The sequence below is a fragment of the Salminus brasiliensis genome, chromosome 7 (genome assembly GCF_030463535.1).
Source record: "Salminus brasiliensis chromosome 7, fSalBra1.hap2, whole genome shotgun sequence".
Taxonomy (NCBI): domain Eukaryota; kingdom Metazoa; phylum Chordata; class Actinopteri; order Characiformes; family Bryconidae; genus Salminus; species Salminus brasiliensis.
In genome coordinates, this window is record NC_132884.1 from 24,360,729 (window position 1) to 24,381,817 (window position 21,089).

At 38.6% G+C, this 21,089-nt stretch overlaps 2 protein-coding genes across 21 annotated transcripts in view; one reads left to right on the forward strand and one right to left on the reverse strand.

The window, feature by feature from the left end:
- dock7 (dedicator of cytokinesis 7) overlaps positions 1 to 21,089 on the forward strand; it is a 62,680-nt gene that overhangs the window by 4,761 nt on the left and 36,830 nt on the right. For all 20 annotated transcript variants that reach the window (XM_072684283.1, XM_072684269.1, XM_072684265.1 and 17 more), the window contains exons 3-14: positions 339 to 514; positions 3,506 to 3,574; positions 4,571 to 4,700; positions 6,266 to 6,478; positions 6,764 to 6,849; positions 6,953 to 7,019; positions 9,695 to 9,844; positions 9,981 to 10,061; positions 10,175 to 10,337; positions 11,570 to 11,712; positions 12,150 to 12,243; positions 14,461 to 14,623. In XM_072684283.1, the coding sequence (XP_072540384.1) occupies positions 339 to 514; positions 3,506 to 3,574; positions 4,571 to 4,700; positions 6,266 to 6,478; positions 6,764 to 6,849; positions 6,953 to 7,019; positions 9,695 to 9,844; positions 9,981 to 10,061; positions 10,175 to 10,337; positions 11,570 to 11,712; positions 12,150 to 12,243; positions 14,461 to 14,623 (1,535 nt within the window). The remainder of the gene's footprint in view (positions 1 to 338; positions 515 to 3,505; positions 3,575 to 4,570; positions 4,701 to 6,265; positions 6,479 to 6,763; positions 6,850 to 6,952; positions 7,020 to 9,694; positions 9,845 to 9,980; positions 10,062 to 10,174; positions 10,338 to 11,569; positions 11,713 to 12,149; positions 12,244 to 14,460; positions 14,624 to 21,089) is intronic.
- angptl3 (angiopoietin-like 3) lies at positions 15,890 to 20,485 on the reverse strand. The gene is made up of 7 exons (XM_072683016.1): positions 19,872 to 20,485; positions 19,549 to 19,659; positions 19,317 to 19,434; positions 18,937 to 19,050; positions 18,296 to 18,391; positions 16,813 to 17,085; positions 15,890 to 16,719 (listed from the first exon to the last, which is right to left on the reverse strand). Exons 1-7 carry the CDS (start codon positions 20,373 to 20,375, stop codon positions 16,553 to 16,555), a joined length of 1,383 nt encoding a protein of 460 aa, XP_072539117.1. The 5' UTR covers positions 20,376 to 20,485; the 3' UTR covers positions 15,890 to 16,552.

Genomic DNA, 21,089 nt, shown 5'->3' on the forward strand with positions numbered 1-21,089 from the left:
GCATGCTTTCTCAACCAGCCTATTACAGAGCATTTTGTAGGAGAGCAGATATTTGAAAGATCCTTCCAAACGGATATGAGCTATATCCTCCATAATGTGCTTTACCCTTTTGGAAGGGTAAAAATAATAAGCATTTATTATAGAATTATAATTATTGCTTTGAACAACAGAGGACAAAAAAGTAAAGATATATTAGTTGGACAAACGCTACAGGGAAGTTTGAATTTACCTGCAATATAAGTTGAGAATGATTATGTTCACCAGTGAATCCACTAACATCTTTCATCAGTTCTGTGAAAATTGAAAAACTGTATGTGTCCATGTCCCCTTGTCTCTAGGTCCCACTGACTGAGCCAGTGGAGCCAGTGGACTTTGAGGAGTATTTGATAACCCACCCACCCATCATAGAGTCAGGACCACTGAGAGACCTGATTGAGTTTCCTCCAGATGATATTGAAGTGCTTTACACGCCCAGAGAGTGCCGCACAATGGGCCAGGCAGTTCCAGATGAAGGGTACGTATGTGTGCTTGGGTTCTAATTACAAGTGATTATAGAGATCCATTCCACATACTTTTGTATACATATTCACTCCTGACATACTGTATACCTGGACAGAATGGGTGATATTGTCACTGTCTGAAATGTTTTAGTTTTCTGCATCAGCTGCCTTTTATGTTGTGTGAACAGTTTGTGATGAATGGACCAATAGAAAGGCTCCAAAAGTACTTATAAGCATAACATATATTTACGATAACTTGCAGTTAATGTTCTTTCATATGGAAATCTTACTACTTTGGAGATTTGGAAAGTTGGGAGGTTGGTACATTTCTCAAACCCTGTGGTCATTAATCCAAATGTTCACGTTCATTGGAAAGATAAGAGATCATGGGTGAAAACCAACTTGTCTCTGAAGGTCAGTAAAATATATTCTTATTTTTATATGCTGAATCAGAGGCTCAGGCATGACAAATTTTGATTAAGTTGATGGTCTGAGGGTGCATTGTCGGGTCTAAAAAGCTGAATTCCTACTTTATAATGTATGGGGGAAAAATTGAACTTATCCTCAATTCCTTAAGCAAACTAAACTAATACAAAATAACCTCTTTTGGTGATTTGGGTATATATATTTTTTGTGACCCATATAATATTGTGAAGAAGTTTTTTTTTTTTTTTAGTTTAAAGACCTTCCACATAATGCTATGATTAGGGTTTAAGGGAGAACTGTCAAATGGACACACAACCTTTTCATATTATATGTGAAGCTTCTTTAGACCCTTAAAAGGTTTTTCACTCCCTTTTTCAAACATGATTCTTTACAGAGCCAGAAGTGTTGTTTTCCCTCTGACATCATTACAAGAACCCTTTATGGCCCCTTTATTGTGATCGTGTAGACGATGAACATAACAGTGAGTTGTAGTTGTTCTCAGTGAAGTGAGGATGTCTATGGAAAATAAGACTTCTGGTTGCCTGGACAGTCACAGCCATTGCAGTTGACTCATCTCTTGCATTTGGGAGAATGGGCATGTAAATTTGAGCTAGTCTTTCTGTACTTTCAAGTGGAGTGGGATATGATTAGGTGAAACTTGCCACTTCCCTCATTCACGTGTGATATGGGCAACCAATCAGACTGGATTTACTTAATTCCACAGTGAAAATGTACCAGATCTTTGCGGAACCTGTGACTGCATGGGCTTGCTGAGACTAGCTGATGATTCTGTCCCTCTCAATTGCACTGGCCAACTTAAGAAATGTTGAGCTTTTGATTTTGTGAATGTGGCTGCGAGGAAAACTGTGGCCGTGAGGGACGGAACACCCATAATTACACCCCAAAGCTGTGCTATTTTGATTCAACAGTGAGACCTTTCAGCTTGAGCTGAAATATTTGGCGAACTGAGGATATTCTGTTATGTTATATGATCTGGATCTCTGTGGTTTTTCTATATTAGTATTTTGTAAGTTACGTGAATGGGCAATCTTATGCTGCCTAGCAGAATTTTTCTTTATTCTGTCGGTGTAAATGATGCTTAAATCTAGTACGTTTATTAGGTTTAGAGCCATGTCTCTTAGCAGAGCGTATTTTATTCTAACTTTATTTTTATTATTATTATTTTTTTTTTTTACAGCCATCCTTTATTCTAGTCTTTCCCACGCTATTCGCTATGCTGTTTATTGTATTGCTTGAAACTTCCTTTGCTTTATTTTTTGTATTTCTCAATAGAACTTGTTTGTTATCTTTAGTGAAGTTTGGGAACTCCCTTGTGTCCTGATTCTCTGTTTCCTCTCAGGCCCACTTTCACTATCCATAAGCTAGTTATGCTAAATTAAGTTAAAAAAAAATGACTGACTGATTTTAATAAATAAATAAGGCTCTTAATTTTATGTAATATGTTAGTCCACAACTTTGTGCTTGTAATGTTAGTATATTGGTGTTAGAATAAGAACTGTCTTGTTTATCAGTGCTGATGTCTTTGCACTGTGCGAGTTCAGTATACGTAAATATGCATATTCCTTCTATTTCTGTATCATGTTCTTTAGCTACCGTCGCCACAAGAGTTCCACTTTAGGATCTAAATTTAAAATCTAAGCCTAAAATGCACTGCAGTGACCTCATGCTTTGTAAGATCTTAATACAAAGACTATGTTCAGGATGCAGTTCAGTAAAGATCCTTTAATAATAGGGCACCTCATACAGCACTGCTTAGTAGTGCAATAGCCAAAACTGTTGCAAGCTGTTTGTGGTTGTGTTGTTGGGGTGGATTGACATTGTAGTCCTCCTACAAGCTCCTACAGCTTGTTGTTTTTTGTTTTTTTTTTTTAACCAGAAACCAACACACTCGCTATTTTAAAATAAAAAAGTATGACGTAGTGTGGAAATGTTATTAACTTCCTCATTCTCTCCTCAGTCCATACACTACAAATATGGTAACAAGCTGCAACCATGGCCTGTTTTGAGTTCATAGTTTTTGTGAAGTCATCAGAAAAAATGCTATATCCTATATCAACAAGTTTATAAACAGTTTCATCATGGCCAGGATCAGACGAGGTTATATATAGGTGTAGACAAAAGTATTGGGACACCTGCCTATTTATTGTTTCTTCCCGAAAAAGGGTATTAAAAAGAGTTTATCCTGCTTTTGTTTGAGTAACTGTCTCTACTGTCCAGGGGAGGCTTTTACTAGATTTTGGAGCATTGCTGTGAGAATTTGACTGCATTCAGTGACAAGAATGTTGATATGATGTCAGAATGTTGGTGATCTCATCCCCAACTTGTTGGATTAAGCACCATCATTTCAGTGAACATAGTTCCACTGTTCCACAGCTCAGTGCTGGGGGACTTTATGGCAAGGCAAATTGGTATAGGCATATACACACACAACAGTAAAAAGCCTGTGTTGGATAGAAAGGTCCTAAGCAGTCTAAATGTTTGTTTCAGATGATTGAAGGCAATATTTATGCATGTGACTAATTTTTATTTTAATGCTTTTCATTTGTTTTGCTTTTCAGAGACAGTGATGCACATGTCCGAGACTGTATCAGATCCTACACTGAGGATTGGGCAGTTGTCAACCGCAAGTAAGATTGCTTGGTTCTTTGCACTGTTGTATTGTGTTGATTTCAATGCTCACTTGGATCTGTTTTACTAAATGGATGCATTACAAAGCTCAGTATGAAGTGGTGCTTTGCCTATCATGTTCATGTCCAGCAGGATATCTTGAAAACTGAGCCATGTTTGTTTGTACTTCAGCATTTGCTGTTAAATCCAAACCTACTCTTCCTGTTCTCCCTTTATTTTCTCAGTCATCTGTGCTTTTCTCTGAACGATCATATTTCAGTTTTTCTAGTAAATGGATGAGTTAGTATGCCTTAGATGTGCTACTTAATTACACACCACCTGTACTTAATAATGGAGTGCCAGTGATCTGCTGTTGTTTCACCTAGAGTGTCCATGCAGACTCTCACATGCCTGTAGGTTGTGTTACTTTCTGGAACTTGTAGGAACAGTTGTTCTGCTCTTTAACATTTAACAGGGGTAGTGCTCTGACAGTAAACTTGCATTACACAGCTGAGCAGGGTGGTAGCAGAGTAGACAAGCACAAGCTGCGTCTCTTCGCACAGTTACATGGTTGTTTATGGTCTAATCACGAGGGTTTATGATCACAAAGCCTGCCATTGTGTTAGAGTAAAAGGTTTCACCCAGTCTGAACAGGGTGGTTATATGAAGAACATTGTTCTAGGCTGAACACTTAACATGAACTGCCTCTTTAAATCAAGTCTGGTTGACCAGCCAGTTAAGTTAATCAGCATTGCTTTGGCTGTGGGTATTTAAAGACAGAAATTTGGATTCAATTGTATGTAGCCTTAATGCCTCGAATACATATACAGTCATTTCCAGTTCTGGAGGGCCAGCGTCTAGCAAAGTTGGTTGAACTTTTTGAACTGACTCAGGTGTGTTGCAGCAGAGAAATCGCCAACCTGTTTGGATACTCAGGACCAGAACTGATGATGCCTGATGTGTAGGCTTGATCATTTTGTTGATTTTTCTAATACATGTTATTGCTGCTGGTACAGGTACCATAAACTGGGTACAGGCTTTAATCCCAACACCCTAGACAAGCAGAAGGAGAGGCAGAGAGGTTTACCCAAGCAGGTGTTCGAGTCAGATGAGCTACCGGATCCCAGCAGTTATCAGGACGATCAGGTAAGCCTGCATAGACGTTATATTCACAGCGGCGTCAGACGTGCCTCTGATCGGTCACAGAGATTAGGCCAACATTCATTACCTGTAGGGATGGTGCAGAGAAACTGTACTTCAGTAAAAGTATGAGTACAGTGTGGAAATCTTACTCATAAGTGGAAGTATGGAGCCAAACATATACTTCTTGTTCGCTTCCCTTGGTGTGGTGAGCAAAACCCATTACCTTGAGTGGGTTATTGCTTTTGAGAGTCTGATGCATTAATGTGTGTATGTGTAACCACACATATGTAAAATCTTTAGATGCCATAAATATATCTATTAATACATGTGTACATATGTACCCATAAATGTTTGATCATACCATAATTAAAATAAGACTAGGACTAATTTGACACCAATTCAAAATACTCCGTATATACACACATGGACATTTGGCAGGCAGGTTCACAGGTTCTCATATTTTTTAGGTGGTCTTGCAAACTACACTAACAGAATACACACACCAGGGTTCGTTATTAAATAAACCAAATCTGCCAAGTCTTCAACAACAAATTTGTGTATGCTCTAAGGCTTCAATGTAGTACTGAAAATGGGTTCTTTCACGTCATGATCAAGGGGCTTGTGCTATGCTGTAGATAACCAAATTTAGGTTCTTTATAGAAGTATACATTTTTCCCCCTACCAACCCAAAGAACCCTTCAACAAGGCAAAAACACCTATATAGTTTAAAACACCTATCATGTTTACTAAAGAACCCTTTTTAGTAAAAGCCCTTTTTAACTGTGTGGTTTTAGGCAGTTTTATCCACCACTGATGTGAATTTGGTTGTATGTATTAAATAAATAGGAATATCAAAAATCTAGACCTTTTGAGATTTAGAACAGAATAGAATAGAGTGTATTGTCCACATTGTGGAAGTTTGTCTTAGCTCACTTAAAACACTGACAATATATAAAGACATCACACCAACATTTTCATAAAGATATGTCATCACAAAAAAAAACAAAAACAAAATATCTTCATGATTTCTGCATTTGGTAAAAATTATCTCTTATTAATGTTTCTGGTTGCTCTTGACATCCTATACCATTTGCCTGATGGAAACTGATGTTCAGTGGGTGTAGTGTAACCTTCATGATCTTGTTTGTTTGGGTTTTTTTTGAGTATGCAGATACAGATATAATACTATACATATCTTCAATACATCTTTCACTTTTTCCTACCTATTTTCTACCCATTTTTACTGTTCTCATAAGCTTCCCTTTCCTCCTTGCAGCTCAAATACCCAAACCAGACTGCAATATCCTAACACAAACCAAACTAACCTCAAGCTCACATAGTATTTAATTAGACAAAGCCATTCTAGAGCTTTCTTATATTCAAACTACCTACAGTTTTCCTCAAAACCTAGGCAGCTGTATAAAAATTGTACCAAGATATGTAAAGAAGCTTAATAAGGATTTTTTTTATTCAGTTTTAATAAAAGGTGCAAAGTGCAAATAATACATAAGTATATTAAAGAAATGTGTGTTTTCCACACCTTCTTCCAGTGTATGTTTGTCTTTCAGGATGATCTGAAGCGCAGGTCCATGTCCATAGATGACACTCCACGGGGAAGCTGGGCTTGTAGTATATTTGACCTAAAGAACTCTCAGCCTGATGCTCTGCTTCCTCACCTGCTGGACCGAGTGCCTAATGAGGAGATTGATCGGCACAATGAGGATCAGCGCAAAGCAAATCGTCACCGTGAGCTCTTCGCCCTGCACCCTGTTCTGGATGAGGTGTGGCACTGTACCATTTTTCTGACCGTTGTACCTTTGCCATTGCCCTGTATGAGTATGAGTATGAGGTTGTGTTATTTTCATTAAAGAAAACAGCAGTGAAAATCTTTGACTAAGTCTTTGCTAGACTAATAAATGTATAGACTAGCCCTTTCACAATTTGTCTGATTAATCATCATGATTAATGATGAAGATAAAGTGGCACAGGTGCAAGCTAATTATTAGAAATTACAGTATTGATTGCCATGTGTTTAAATTTTTTTTTCTTATATTTGTGTTCTTAAGGAGGAGCCTATTGAACGTCATTGTGTGCCCGATGTCCCAAAAGAACACTTTGGCCAGAGGCTGCTCGTCAAGTGCTTGTCCCTGAAGTAAGTGAAGGACAGCGTTTTAAAAGCTTCCCCTTCCTTTACTCTCCACTAAAATCTAATAGGAACTGCTGCTTTCTGCTGACTCTCTGCTCTCTCTTCAAAGGTTTGAGATTGAAATCGAGCCAATATTCGCAAGTTTGGCCTTATACGATGTCAAGGAGAAGAAAAAGGTAAGCTGTTATGCCTACGTCTGTGCTTTGTTGGTTGAAAACTTGGGTGCTTCTGCAAAGTCATTAAAATTGACCTTAACCCAGGCTATTAAGTGCTATACTGTAAAGGTCAGTGGAAACATTACATGAATTCTAAGACTGTGGGTCAAGTTCATAGTTCATGTTTCATTTATCCCTGAATTTTAAACACAGTTTTCATACTACACTTTTTTTCTGTTGTTTCCATGCATTGCATGTTCTGTTGATGCAATGCTGTCTGTATGTAATTGGACAGTCTGTAAGTAATTGGACAGTGAGTTTTATATAAAACGACGACTACGATATTAACGTTCTTCTATATTGAGTATAGGAACTATAGGAATAACAGCCCTTAGGCTGCTTCTTTACCATTTGTCAGCCCTTTGCCATTTGTCAAGTCAAGTCACGCTTTTTCACTCCTGTTATCAAAGCCATGTATTGAGTGGAGAGGTGAAATACGGTTCCCCGGAATCATGGTGCTGCAGTAAACACTAAACTGCAGCACATAGGAGGGTAAAGTACTGACTGTACAAAAGTCAGTAAATACCCACAGTACATTTGTATAGTTGCACCATTCCAATAAAACATGAATACAGTAAATATGAGTAGAGAACAGTAGGAGAAATTAGATGCAGTAAGTAGAGATAGAAATAGGATCTAGAGAGAGACTTCAGTGCAATTTTAGCAAACTGTAATCTGCCCTGTCTGTTCCTGAGGCTTACCTTGTGCTAAACCCTCTCATTAACCCACTTCATCACTTGATGAGCAGTGTGGCTCCTTGCATTGTCTCGTTAGTGTATCAAATCTATAACCCTGGGTTGTCCACCTCACAATACCTTACCTTTCCCCAGTGCTGTGGTCCTCTTGCACCTCAAACAGAACTTGATAACTTTGGGCTACATGCACATTTGTTCAGTTGTCAAAATGTTCACTGACATACTGTAAAAACAAAAACAAACAAACGAACAAACAAAAAAGTAGGTTGTTGGTTTCCTCAGACCCTGCACGTATGTTCTATTTCAGCTGTACTTTTTGTGTAAAGTTTTGCAAAATAAATGGATAAATAAATCTGCTATCCTGCATTTTATACAGTAATTACAGACAGTAAACTGTATAGTTGCCCAGTACATACAAAACATACAAGGAGTAAGTATAATCAAAGTGCAGTTGGATAAATTAGATACAGTAAATGCACAAAAATAAGAGAACACAGTCCTGACAGGACTTCAGTGCAATTTTAGCAAACTGTAATCTGCCCTGTCTGTTCCTGAGGCTTACGTTGTGCTAAACCCTCTGATGGCACGCTGTTGTGTTCTTTTTCTTTTATGCTAATATTTGACATTTTGGATGATTAAAATATAAAGTAAGCTGTTTTACATGAAAGGTAAAGCTAAAATGCAAGACATGGATATGTACATATGTGCAGGGTCTGAGGTAACATACAATGATATGAACATTTTTACAGTTGTGCAAATGTGCATGTATAACAGTTTCATAGTAGGAGGTGATTAAGTCTTATTTGAAGTGTGAAGGGTCCGTTGCAATTGATGAGTGCCACAGAGACTGGGAAGGTAGTGTCTTGTGAGAGGGACACTACCAATAGACCATGATTTGCTAACAAGACAATGCAAGAAGTCCCACCGCTCATGAAGTTATGGAGTGGGTTAATGAGTTAAGAAGTTCAGTTCAGGTACAAAACAGTGTCCTGATTTAAACACCATTGAAAAGTTGAGACTGTGTAGGGAAATGTGTGGAGAAGAAAGTATTCAATCTCTATAGCAGGTCTCTGGACAGCAGTGAAAGACATTTACATAATTTTAAGACATCATACAAATCTGGCCCGAGGAGAACCTTCAGAACGTTGATGTATTCTTAGTTGGTCATACAGAAATCTTATATATGTTATATATAGACAAAAGTATTGAGACATGAATTGAGTTCATGCACCTAGCCATGGAGTCTGCCTTCATACTCATCAGTGAAAGAATAAGTGGTTATAAAGAGCTCAGTGAATTCCAGCATGGTACTGTAATAGTATCCTGTTTGTAAAATTTTCCCCCTTCTAGATATTCCACAACTGTGCTCATCCACTGTGAGTGGTAGTATTGAAAAGTGGAAGCGTTTAGAAACAACAGCAACTATGTAAAGTTACAGAGCAGAATTGCATAGTGCTGAGCTCAGAGCATAGTGCAGAAAAGTCAGGAATGCTGTCATAAAATCTCCTGTAAATTAGTGTGCAGTAGTCCCAATACTTTTGTCCTGTATTTGGGGGGGGAAAAAACCAAATCTATCTCATATATATATACATATTTGTTGGGCATAAGATAACTCCAAATATTCTAATATGCCACTTGCTTAAAATATACATATTGCCATATATGAGATTTCCATGTGAGGTTCAGTGCAAAATCTTCTGATTATAGACAGGTTGTGATTTGGTCAACATAAATCTTATATGTGTATATTTAATATAATTAGATTTGAAAATGTACATATTTATTTACTGCACCACCATGGATGTCTGTTTTAAAAATCCTTTACTAAAGCCTGACACTAGAGGGTAGCATCTGCCTTTCAAAGAAGACTTTTTTTTTTTTTTTCTTTCTCAGACTTCATTATTAATTCGTAACTTATCGCCCTCCTTTCTCTGTCTTCAGATATCAGAAAACTTTTTCTTTGACCTGAACTCGGAGCAGACGAAATCTATGCTGCGCCCTCACATCCAGACGGCTGCTATCTCTACCCTGGCCCGCTCCGCCATCTTCTCCATCACTTACCCCTCCCAGGATGTCTTCCTGGTTATCAAAGTCAGTGACTGCACCTACAGTCTGTGTAACACTTGGTGTCCTTTATTGTGATTAGAGAAGTGTAAACAGATCAATGGTGTTATTGTGTGTACAATATGAAAAATATGTCTAATGAGAAATCCTCTGCTCTGTGTAGCTTGAAAAGGTCTTACAGCAGGGAGACATTGGAGAATGTGCAGAACCTTACATGGTCTTCAAAGAGTCTGATGCCGCCAAAGTAAGTCTGTTTATTAGAAAAGCTGTTGACTCCCTATCTGTAGTGCAAAGGATTTTTTTGTAGTTAGTGAAGCTAAGGTGTTTATGAATGCGCTGTTTTTCTGTGTGGTGTAGAACAAGGAGAAGCTGGAGAAGTTGCGCAGTCAGTCGGAGCAGTTCTGCCAGCGGCTCGGACGTTACAGGATGCCTTTTGCCTGGACCGCTATCCACCTGATGAACATAGTGAACAGTGCTGGCAGTCTGGAGAGAGACACTGAGCTGGAAATGGGTTTGCCAGGTTGGTCTAGTTATTTATTTATTTATTTTAAATATTTTAAATATTATTTTGATTATATAATTCGCCATATCCTGAAAATTCTGTTGGTGTTTGGTAGGTGATACTGTAATCAGTATTGCCCACCCTTACTTAGTATATGCTTGGAGGATACTGGAATTGAAAGGTTGCTTTAATAATTTAGTTTTCTGTTTTAGAAATGCTCACATAAACATACGCTATCCAAATGTTTGTGGACATCCCTTCTAATAAATATATTCAGCTACTCGTAGTAGTAGTCCCTGTAAAGACTCTCTGAAGCAGATAAACGTGAACCTATCGGCGCCATGCCTAACGCCAGGCGTGGGCAACAGGAATATAAGGCCCACCAAGCATTAAGCCGTGAAGCAGTGGAATGATTGTGCTCAAATTAGTACCTTTGGGGTGAGTTGGGGATGACGTGAAGTGATCATCCGGCATCCTGACCTCACGAACACTCTTGTCACTGAATGCAATCAGATCCTCATAGCAATGCTTCAAAATCTAGTAGAAAGCCTCCCCTAAACAGTAGAGACCAGTTTTTCAACAAAAGCAGGATAAAAACTCTATTTTTATTATTTATTATAAACTTTTTTTTCCTTTTTTTAATTTTGGAGGAATAAATAAATGAGCAGTTGTCCTAATACTTTTATCCATATACTGTATATGGTGTGAAAATGGCATTGTCCTAGTGTTTGAATATGGTTGTTGGGCTCTTTTGTCCAATGTCTTGTATAAGCCCTGATATCTCAATAAGCCTTACATTCCCAGATTCAAAATGCTTAAACTTGCTGAATATCCAGAGGCTTAGGCTTAATCTTGTTCTAAGAAATTGATCCGTACATTATTACTTGTAGAAAGCCTGTGTAGGCTCTAGGACTTTTTTTCCAGGCTTGTGCTAAACCTGTTGGCAGCTATATAGTTTGTGTTTCTGTGAATTTTGATTTTATTTTACAAACCTCCATTCCCATTTTTAGTGTTATAATGCATCCTGGTGATGTGTAAATGGTCCCTATATGGACTTTACACACAGATTTCGTAACCTTGCCGTACTTTTAATCTGCAGTCAGACATTTTTCCGCTGTGTGTCCTTAAATATGAAGGTAGCAAAATACACCCTTAAAGGCTAAAAACATAAACATTGTTTAGTTTTAATAGTGCAGTTAGTTAACAGTGTGTGCTGATGGTGGTTTAATTTCTCCCTTATGTCTATGCAGAACGGAAGGGATCATGGTCCGAGAGGAGGAATTCCAGCATTGTGGGACGTCGCTCTTTGGAGAGGACCACAAGTGGAGATGAGTCCTGCAATCTGACTAGCTTTAGACCCGCTACCCTTACGGTCACCAATTTCTTCAAACAGGTCAGACTTTACCCCCACTTTGCCACCTCACTCCCAGCAGTGATGATGCTGACATGATAAAACAGAGACTGCTCGGAAGTGACTGTTTGGTTTAGAAAGTGGAACTGATTAGAAAATGAATACACATGTTAAGGGCATTACAGGATTGTGTGGTATTGACCAGATACAGATACAGGCTGTGTTTAGGTCAGTTATAGTTCTAATTGTGAGCAACACGTCGGTTATGATATGTAGTCCAAAAGGTGCTCCTTGCCACATTGCATTGCTTTAGTGGAGGCTTTAGAATGTTGAGAAAATGCTGTCAGATTGTCAATAAGTGCATGGTTAAGCCTGCTTGCCTTCAGTGTTTGCTTTGTTATTGAGTCTTATAATGACTGGTACGAAATTTCATAAAGTCATTTTTAAACATCCTAATCATATGTTCTGTTTCATGCTAGGAGGGTGATCGGTTAAGTGATGAGGATTTATACAAGTTTTTGGCTGATATGAGGAGGCCTTCTTCAGTGTTACGCAGACTCCGACCCATCACAGGTACAGATTTTTTTTTTTTTTTTTTTCCAGAAAAAAAATCACTTTTTTTTAGAATGCATTAAAAGTGTGGTTTCCCTTTTTATATGCTTGTGGCATTTGAGAAGGAAAAAAAAACTGCTTTCCAGTTAGTGTTACATTTTTGAACCTGTATGCCAGAGGGACGAATTTGATGAATACTGCAGATTTAGTCAAACGTCTGCTGAATGTCCCTTACGGTTCTGAGATATTTATAAGCTTCCACTGAGATTTGTGTTTGTTTATAATGACATCCTTAAAACTCTACAACCTCAAGATAAATCTGCTTAAGAGCCTTTTCTAAACCTATCAGATATCTGAATTAATAATGCATGTCTGCTATAGTTTTCATCCCAAGTCTGAATTGTTGTAACTAGGTTTGTGCTGAATCTTATCTCTGCAAATCCACTTAGCTCATCTAATCTCTCATTTGACCTCCTTATGTAATGTTTTCTGTTCAGAGTGTTTGCCTTCAAGAAATGTCTTCGTTTTCCTTTTCAGCAGCACCTTTCAAGATTTAGAAATCCAAGGCTTATTTTTTTTGGTTTGTTTTTAAGTCCTTAGTCCATTAGCTGAAATGCTTAAAAGTGCCTTAGCTCTTCTAGTGCCTGTAGGACGCTCCAGAATGAGACAGTACAGATCTATCACGCTGAGAAAAGGGGACAGCTTTTTATTGAGAATATTATTACTAATTTATTGTACCTAATGACACAGATGAATGTTTCTAAGCGATTTGGTTGTTGTGCATTGATTGAATTCCCCTAGGAGATACGAAGTATAACTAATGGAACAGTCTCAGGAACATATTCTGCAGCGTTGTTTACGTTTACCCTGATTAAAAAATGACTGTTGTGTACAGCTTTACGAAACAGGAAGAAGAATCTTTAGTGGAGATACGTTGTCAGGTTTTTTAAACAGTAAACAGTCACCATGATGTCATCTACATCTATCCCATATTAACTGTTCATAAAAGGGGCCATAAAATGTCTTTATTCATATTTGAAGTATTTGAACTCTGACATCTACATAAGAGGGATGTGACTTTGGATTGGGCCCAGGTGCAGTTCTACATGCCCATTTACAATTCTATGTTTTGGCTTCAGACTAAAATACGCTGTAAAGGACAGTTCTTTTGGCTGCTAAATGTCACTACACTTGTCAGTTGAAATAAAGCTCTATTGACATGTTTATGGTGGTTTTTGAAAATAATAATAATAAGTTCTTCACTGCTTTAGACAGCTAGGTGGAGCGGAAAGGTCGGATAAGACTTTGTTGACTTGGGAAGAAGTTGTTTATAATAAACCAGACAGACAGAGTGCAAAGAAGGATTTTATTGACAAGATATTTCCAGATCGCTATTTGGTCAAAGTCTCCTAGAGACTGATTTGTAAAACCAGATTATCTCTTAGTTCATTTTAGCTTAGTGCAGAGCCTTGTTAAAAACGTAATGGAGCAACAATAAGTTATCCATAAAACAGCAGTTAAAAGCATTAGTTAATGTGTCCGAATAGGATGATCTGTAAGACGCTTGTCTGTTTTGTGCCGTTTTTGCAGTTTTAATGCACACCCACTAGAAAAACCAATCAGAGCTCATTCAGGCTTGGCCAGGGCTCACTTGCAAAAGACATTTTTAATCTCAGGAAATAAATCACTACACTATAAAGCAATTATTACATGCAAGTAGTCGACAAACAGCAACAGCTATCAATTTAATATGTGTTGGATCAACTATTTGGATCAAAAATGGCAAGAATCATTAAAGGTGAGCGTGAAAAGCTGTCAGTAGTACAAACTTCAGGATTCTGCAGCAACAAAGAAAAAAACCCCAAAAAACTCTGATGCAGTCAAATACATAAGCAATTGATGGGTTCAGCCAAGATAACCTGCTGCCTGTTGCTGCACAAGCATGTCACCATTAGGATGCTTAAGTATTAGTATAATGACGGGTTGGTGGATGGGTTTGGATCTCAGGCGTATGTAATGTACCTGTAGCACAACAGTGCTATAGTATATTGTTACATTAGATGTGTGAATACTTGGACCAGCATCTTCTCACTAGAAGAAGAAATGACTGCTACTCTTTATGGTTTTCACTTTAATTGCCGTTAACAAATGAAATGGGTTAAGTGAAAATGAGGAATGAGTAACCCTGACAGTCACAAGCAGTATGTACTTATGCTTGCTTATTTTTGTTATTTACAGCTCAGTTGAAGATTGACATCTCTCCTGCGCCTGAGAATCCTCACTACTGTCTGACCCCAGAGCTGCTCCAGGTTAAGCCTTATCCAGACAGCCGTGTGCGGCCGACCAGAGAGATCTTGGAGTTCCCGGCCAGGGACATCTATGTGCCCAACACCACATACAGGTACTGTAGTTTCAACTAGCCTAGATGATCCAGTGCTAGTAGTCCTTAGTCCAGTAGTTTGCACTCCTTCCTATTCGTACGATGCACACAATTGTTATACTAATAATAACTACAAATTATAATAAACATAATATTAATAGTAACATTATAAAAAAACTTAATTGTACTCTGGAAGTCTTCAAAGGAAGTAAAACATTACAAATAAATGAATAATATATAACAGTATAATCCCAAAGAGCGACCCAGCAGTTTAGGCATATGCTGTCCTAAACGAATATGGTTTTAATATGTATATTTTTTTTAAATAACCCAGTCAAACATCTAGTCCTGATATTCTATAGAATATCTGGGCTAATAAAGATAATTCACCAATTGAGTGGAAAGTAATTCTAGGAGACTGTGATTCTGTGATAAGCCTTCCGTAGTGGCTGAAGTTGACTGGTTGGACACCATAATGCAGTAAGGTCTTTAAATGTCATGGTTGGAGTCTACATGGATTTGTCAAGAAGTAGAAAAAGAATATGCATATTGATTAACACGCAGCCAGTTAAAGCATAATCACAGTACTTACATGTTTAAAACCAAATATGCTGCTGCTTTTTTGGGATATACCTAGTAATGTTCGCCAACCGCATGGCCTTGCCACTGGTTCACATGTATGACCTGTATGACTGGTCCAAACAGCTATTTTAGTCAAGGCCTCCCAGACAAGGTCCTTTATCAGTTTATGTTGACATAACTCACTACAAAGGACATGTTTGCCTGTTGGTAGATAAAAAAAAGGTAGCCGTAGCTCCAAAAAAGTTCCAACGGTCCAACAGCTAGGTCAGTCATGTTGAGTGGGGGAATGTAGGGTATCTGCTTACTAAACATGTTTGTTTTTTTTAGGTACTACATATGCAAACTTGGCCTAAAAACATTTACTCTTTACTCAAGACTCTTTAATTTGGCGTCTTAAGACTTTGAGTGTACAGTTTTACCAGGGATGACTTGCATAGATGTTTGTTTACTATTATTTAGCAATATTGAATATTCCATCTATAGTAATACTGTAGAAATACTGAGCATTCAAATTAACCAGGTTGTAGAATGCGATAGGAGCTGTAAGCATTTCAGCAGAGGTGCTGAGTTCAAATAATGAATGGACATTAACCTCACAGCAAATACAGTAAGGTTTATGTATCAGTAGCTAAATTTGGTTATAAGAGAATTTGCTTGTATCTGTAGAACCTTCGCAATGCACAGCCGTACTGAAGACAGAATAGATGGTTGTTGAGTTTCAGTTTATTTTTTTGTTATAAAAATGGTGTGTTACACTATTTCTGAAGACATATTCGTAAACAAAATCCTGTACAGTTGGGTATGCACAGTTTGTAGCCAGGAGTCAATATGACTCAGTAATGTAATTGAGCAAACAGTTAGTACTATCATAGCGCGTTTCTTGACCAACGTAGCGGGAATATGAACACTGTTTAAATACGGTATTTAAGTTAAACTGCAATAAAAAAAAATGAACAAACAAGACACTGAGAACTCTTACACATGTATGCATTGCTCTATACTACTCTTAGTGGATATTTCAGTGGTGGACGATTATACATGTGGTTTCAAAATGTCTCAATTTCTATCAGCATGCAATTTTACTAGAAGTGCATTCAGCTATTTCTGTGTTCTCTATGAACAATTTTTCCAAATCATTCAGAAAGGACAAGTTCTATCAAAACTGCACATGCAACATCTCCTTTATATCTACAACTCTGTCAGACATCAATGACCTGGTGCCGTTGCATCATTTCTTTGATGACGAGTCTGCGCTTTTGGACTGAGTGTGAAGAGAATGGGGAAACATCTCTTGGCCAGAGTCACTGCTGTCTACCTTTCTCATTGATCGAGAGTTGCCCAATCAATGAGGTTCAGCGAGCACTGAATCTAGGACGATGGCCTTATGGAGATCTTTGTAAATTTGAGGGTGTAAGAGCTCCCCCTGCCGGGTTTCCAATAGATCCCTTTCCTGCGCAGACTGCGACTTCTCGAGCGCGCCCAGGTGTACCGCCCATTTAGATTGGTGTCACCACATGCGTTAAACCACCAGCCACCTGTAAATTGTCAAAAGATGGGAATTCTTAAAGATATCAATGTTTTTCGAGCTACAGTTGGTGTTTTCATACAGTATAAACCAGTGTTTTTACCTGTGTAGTTACGGGCACAGTTGGAATCCTCAAGGTTGTCGTTGTCCTTGTCTTTGGTAGAGAACATCATGCCAGTGTGGTTGCCCATGGCATCTGGCAGGTTCCCAGACAGAGGTGTCAGGTGGATCGTATAGTGAGATGCAGGGCCATCCAGAGTAAACATATACTCAATGTATCTTCTCTCCTCTTTCCAGTCCTCCAGCTGGATGTTTAGTATGTACTCTCCCTGTCTGACAATGGAGTGAATTTTTGCCAGGCCCAGCCAAAACTCCTCTGTAATACAAGAAACAAGTGTTTTGTCTTGCAGGTTTTGCTTGATACCTTATCTGAGGGTGAGAATAGCAATCTGTGGTGACACCTGAAAGTGTGTGTGTGTGTGTGTGTGTGTGTGTGTGTGTGTGTGTGTGTGTGTGTGTGTGTGTGTATGTATGTATGTATGTATGTATGTGTGTGTGTGGGTGTGTGTGTATGTATGTATGTATATGTGTATATGTATATATATATATATATATATATATATATATATATATATATATATATATATATATATATATATATATATAAAATTTTCTTTATTTTTATTTATTTTTTTTGCAAGGTTTGCTCTGGGTCAAATACTGTCAGTCAGCATTTGTGAAGGCTTATAGGAGCAAGCCATACAAACATGTTTTTTCACTAGAATGAAAGGTTCATGGCTGATCCTGATAGGCATTTTAAATCAGTTTGTCAGTCCACAGCGTTCCTCTCCACTTGGGACTGTCAGGAATTAGAATTTGGTCAGACAAATGACTTTTCAAATGACTTTTCCCTGTGGATTCTGACATGCTAAGCTCATGACATAATTTTGTCCTAGGCCTGATGCCAAGCATTTGTTGGCTGTAGCCTATTTCAATGCAGTTGGCCAGACACCAGCTTCAGCTAGTTTAATGTCGGCTACTGTACAATCACATGGTAGTGGTGTTCTGATTATCAGCAGGCCATAGATGCTCAGCTGTGTCTAGAGATGCATTCTTTTTCAGTACTTGTTCTTGTTGACTTTTAGAAATGACTACATATGTGTACACTTTGTAGACAAAAATATTGGGTTTTAAAATGACTTTATCCTGTTTTTGTTGGAGTAACTCTTTCCATTGTTTAGGGTGTTCAGATTTTTGAGAATTGCTGTGAGGATTTGATAAATTTTGGCATCAAGAGCATTAGTGAGGTCAGTCTCCATATCCTCCCAAAAGTATTGGATGGAACACCATCATTCCTGAGAACTCTGTATTACTGCTCCACATAGCTTTATAGCCCTCTAGCCCACACCTGGCATTAGGCATGGTGCAAATAGGTCCACGTTTATCTGCTCCATAGAGTCCTATTCTATTGGCAGTACTTCTCTACAGGGACTAGACGAGCTGTGTGTGTTCATTTAAAGGGGTGTCCACAAACATTTAAATCAGTCTTTTGGTTAATTTTATTATATTCTGTTAAATATACTTACTTTCCAAATTTCCAAATCCACGTTCATATTTGTCCCAGTTCTGGTCGAAATCTACAGACCCGTCCACTCTGCGTTGAATAACTGTGGCCACTCCATCTGCAAATTGAAGACATATTAATATCAACTGTTGTCCAAAATCCAAAACAAAAGTTATTCGAAGTAGAGCTGGGCAATATGACGGCAGTTTAACAGAATTGTGATAAATGACACGGTAAGGTTTTCCAAGCATATAATGGATATCCTCAGTGTGTAAGGAACACTAAGCAACTGCACATTGCATTACAGAAGGTGTAATTAGTCTGTTTAATTTAAAATGAAGTTCAGCAGATTTTTAATATAAATCACTGTACTGTCCCAATATGGGAGAGAATTTGAAGAGCAGTTTTTCAGAATCTGCCACCACCAATGCATTTTTATTTTGCATATCAGAGTATCTTGATAAACATTGTGTATTATAAAATTGCCTTTAAAAATATCACCCACTCCTAATTCAAAGCATAATCACCTGTTTTAAGGCTTACCCGAAAGGAGCAAAATGATTATTTGGACCTGATTTGGAGCTTCTATGCAAACAGTTTTACTGATTTTTCAGGGGGGATCAATGTTGAGTCAACATGGATGGGCTGTGTTTTGTTTCTTACCTGAGCTGATCTCGCAATACACATTGAATGGCTCTGATTGATTGGGTTTGATCGGGTAAACTCCACTATTCCTATGGCCTCTGTTGAACACTTCACTGCAGTCTGTGGGAATGTCTGCAAAAAGAAAACCCTGATCATAAGAAAACCTCTATAACTGTTGGTTTACTGTGTGATATATGTATGTGTATGTATGTATGTATGTATGTATGTGTGTGTGTGTGTGTGTGTGTGTATATATATATATATATATATATATATATATATATATATATATATATATAATGTGTGTGTGTGTGTATGTATAAATATATATATATATATATATATATATATATATATATATATATATGTGTATGTGTATGTATATGTCTTACTCTTACCAGTTGTGTCCATAGTTGAATTGGTGGAGTTGCTTGTTAAGTACTCTAGAAGGTCTGGTTCCTCTGGACTTAAATCTGCAGCTTTTTCAGCAGTTTCTTGGAAAGAGTCATAATTAAGCTGAAATTTAAATGTAGCAAGAAAATAACAGTAAAGACGATGGTTCCCACGAGAACACAGTGGTTAAGTTAACCTATCTATTTTGTATCTTATTAAGCAATATTAAGTGTGTACCTTCTCCTCTAAGTTCTTGATTTTGATTTTCTGAGAGTTGAGTTGCTCATGCTGTTCTCTCACTGACATTAGCAGGTCTTTGATGGTCTTCTCTTGAGAGTCAATGACGTCCTGCAACAAACCTCTCTTCAGTGCTTATGTGAGGGGGACGGTCTTCAGTTCATAACCTGTCTCAATTTACTCTAAATGCAGTCTTCAGTAATAGTCAGTAGCTCTCATTTGTTCACATTAGAGTATGGTAACACATATAAGTAGAGATGAGAATTGGATCTACAGTGATTTGATGAGGAAACACCAGCGTGATCTGAAGCAGGTCCACTTACCTTCAGGGCAGTGATCTCCTGGAGCTGCTCTAGGGGCATCATGCTCTCAGACAGGCCTTTCAGCTTCTCCTCCAGACTTCCTACTTTGCTCTGCAGGTGACTTCGCTCCTGCAGGATGTTGTTGATTTTGGAGTTGATCTCCAGTGACAAATTGCGAATCTCTTCGTTGTTGGATTTCAGGAAGGTAGTGGTTTTCTTCAGCTTCTCCTCCTCCTCCTTGATCTCGCTGGTCACGACTGAGAGCTGATAGAACGAGCGGTCAAAAATGTTCAGCTTCTGGAAGATGTCGTTGATTTGCGCCTTGGTCTTGTGCACAAACTCTCGCAGGCTCTGCCCCAGCTGGAGGAGGCCGTTAGCCAGCAGACGCACGTCGTCCAGCATTGCGAAGCGGGACCTGGCTTCTGTTGGTCGCGGGGTGATAGGAAGTGGTGCCTCTGTCACTGTACGTGGAGCTGCGTTGATGGTACACAGGCTCCCCAGGAAAATCAAGCAGGCAGCCTTCATTTTGACTTCTGACTGCTGTAGCTGCTTGTGTTTTAATTCCTGTACGGTCCTACTTGGTCTCTCACTCTTGCTTGCTTCCTTCCTTCCCTCCCTCTCCCTCTCTCTGCCTGTTGTGAGAACAACAGCAGGAGAGCTAGTCTGCCTTCAGTGTATATATACCTCTGCAAGGGAGGGGAGGGGGGATTCGTCGATCATTAAACTGGTTATGCTTGCTAACCTCCACCCGCTAAAAAAAAAAAAAAAAAAAAAATCTCTCGGGAGGCTCCATCAGAGCAAACAAATTACAGCAGCATGCACATCCACCCCCCACGTCGCCCACCATAACCTCCCACTGCACATCCATAATCCAGTCCGCCATCCCTGTGGCTCTGCTGCAGCTGATAAGCAGAAAGGAACAGTGCCACCGGAGTGCTAATGAATCATCGGCCCGATCGATCTCATCATCGCCACAGCCACATTCGACTGATGGGACCCTGGTGCTGAAGTGGGAATTAATAATAAAAGTGTGCAATTTATGTTCCTTGGTTTGATTTAATGGCTTGCTGAATCAGCGTCATATCACTCTCTGGTGCCACTGTGGAGGACTGAGAGTGTGAGGATTCTCGAAACTGTTCAACTTTGCAGCTGCCGGTGTTACATAGGAGGTTTAGGAAAAGTACTGTGTGTGCTAGATAGAGGAACTTCAACAAGTGGTAACAAGGGATCACAGCTAAA

What these genes read in the sequence shown, in the direction of transcription:
- angptl3 (XM_072683016.1), bottom strand. Translation starts at nt 20,375, where the DNA reads ATGAAGGCTGCCTGCTTGATTTTCCTGGGGAGCCTGTGTACCATCAAC. An exon ending in TTCAACTATGGACACAACTG is followed by an intron (nt 19,051 to 19,316) that starts GTAAGAGTAAGA and finishes TTCTTTTTGCAG; the next exon opens with ACATTCCCACAGACTGCAGT. An exon ending in CTGTGCCCGTAACTACACAG is followed by an intron (nt 16,720 to 16,812) that starts GTAAAAACACTG and finishes GACAATTTACAG; the next exon opens with GTGGCTGGTGGTTTAACGCA.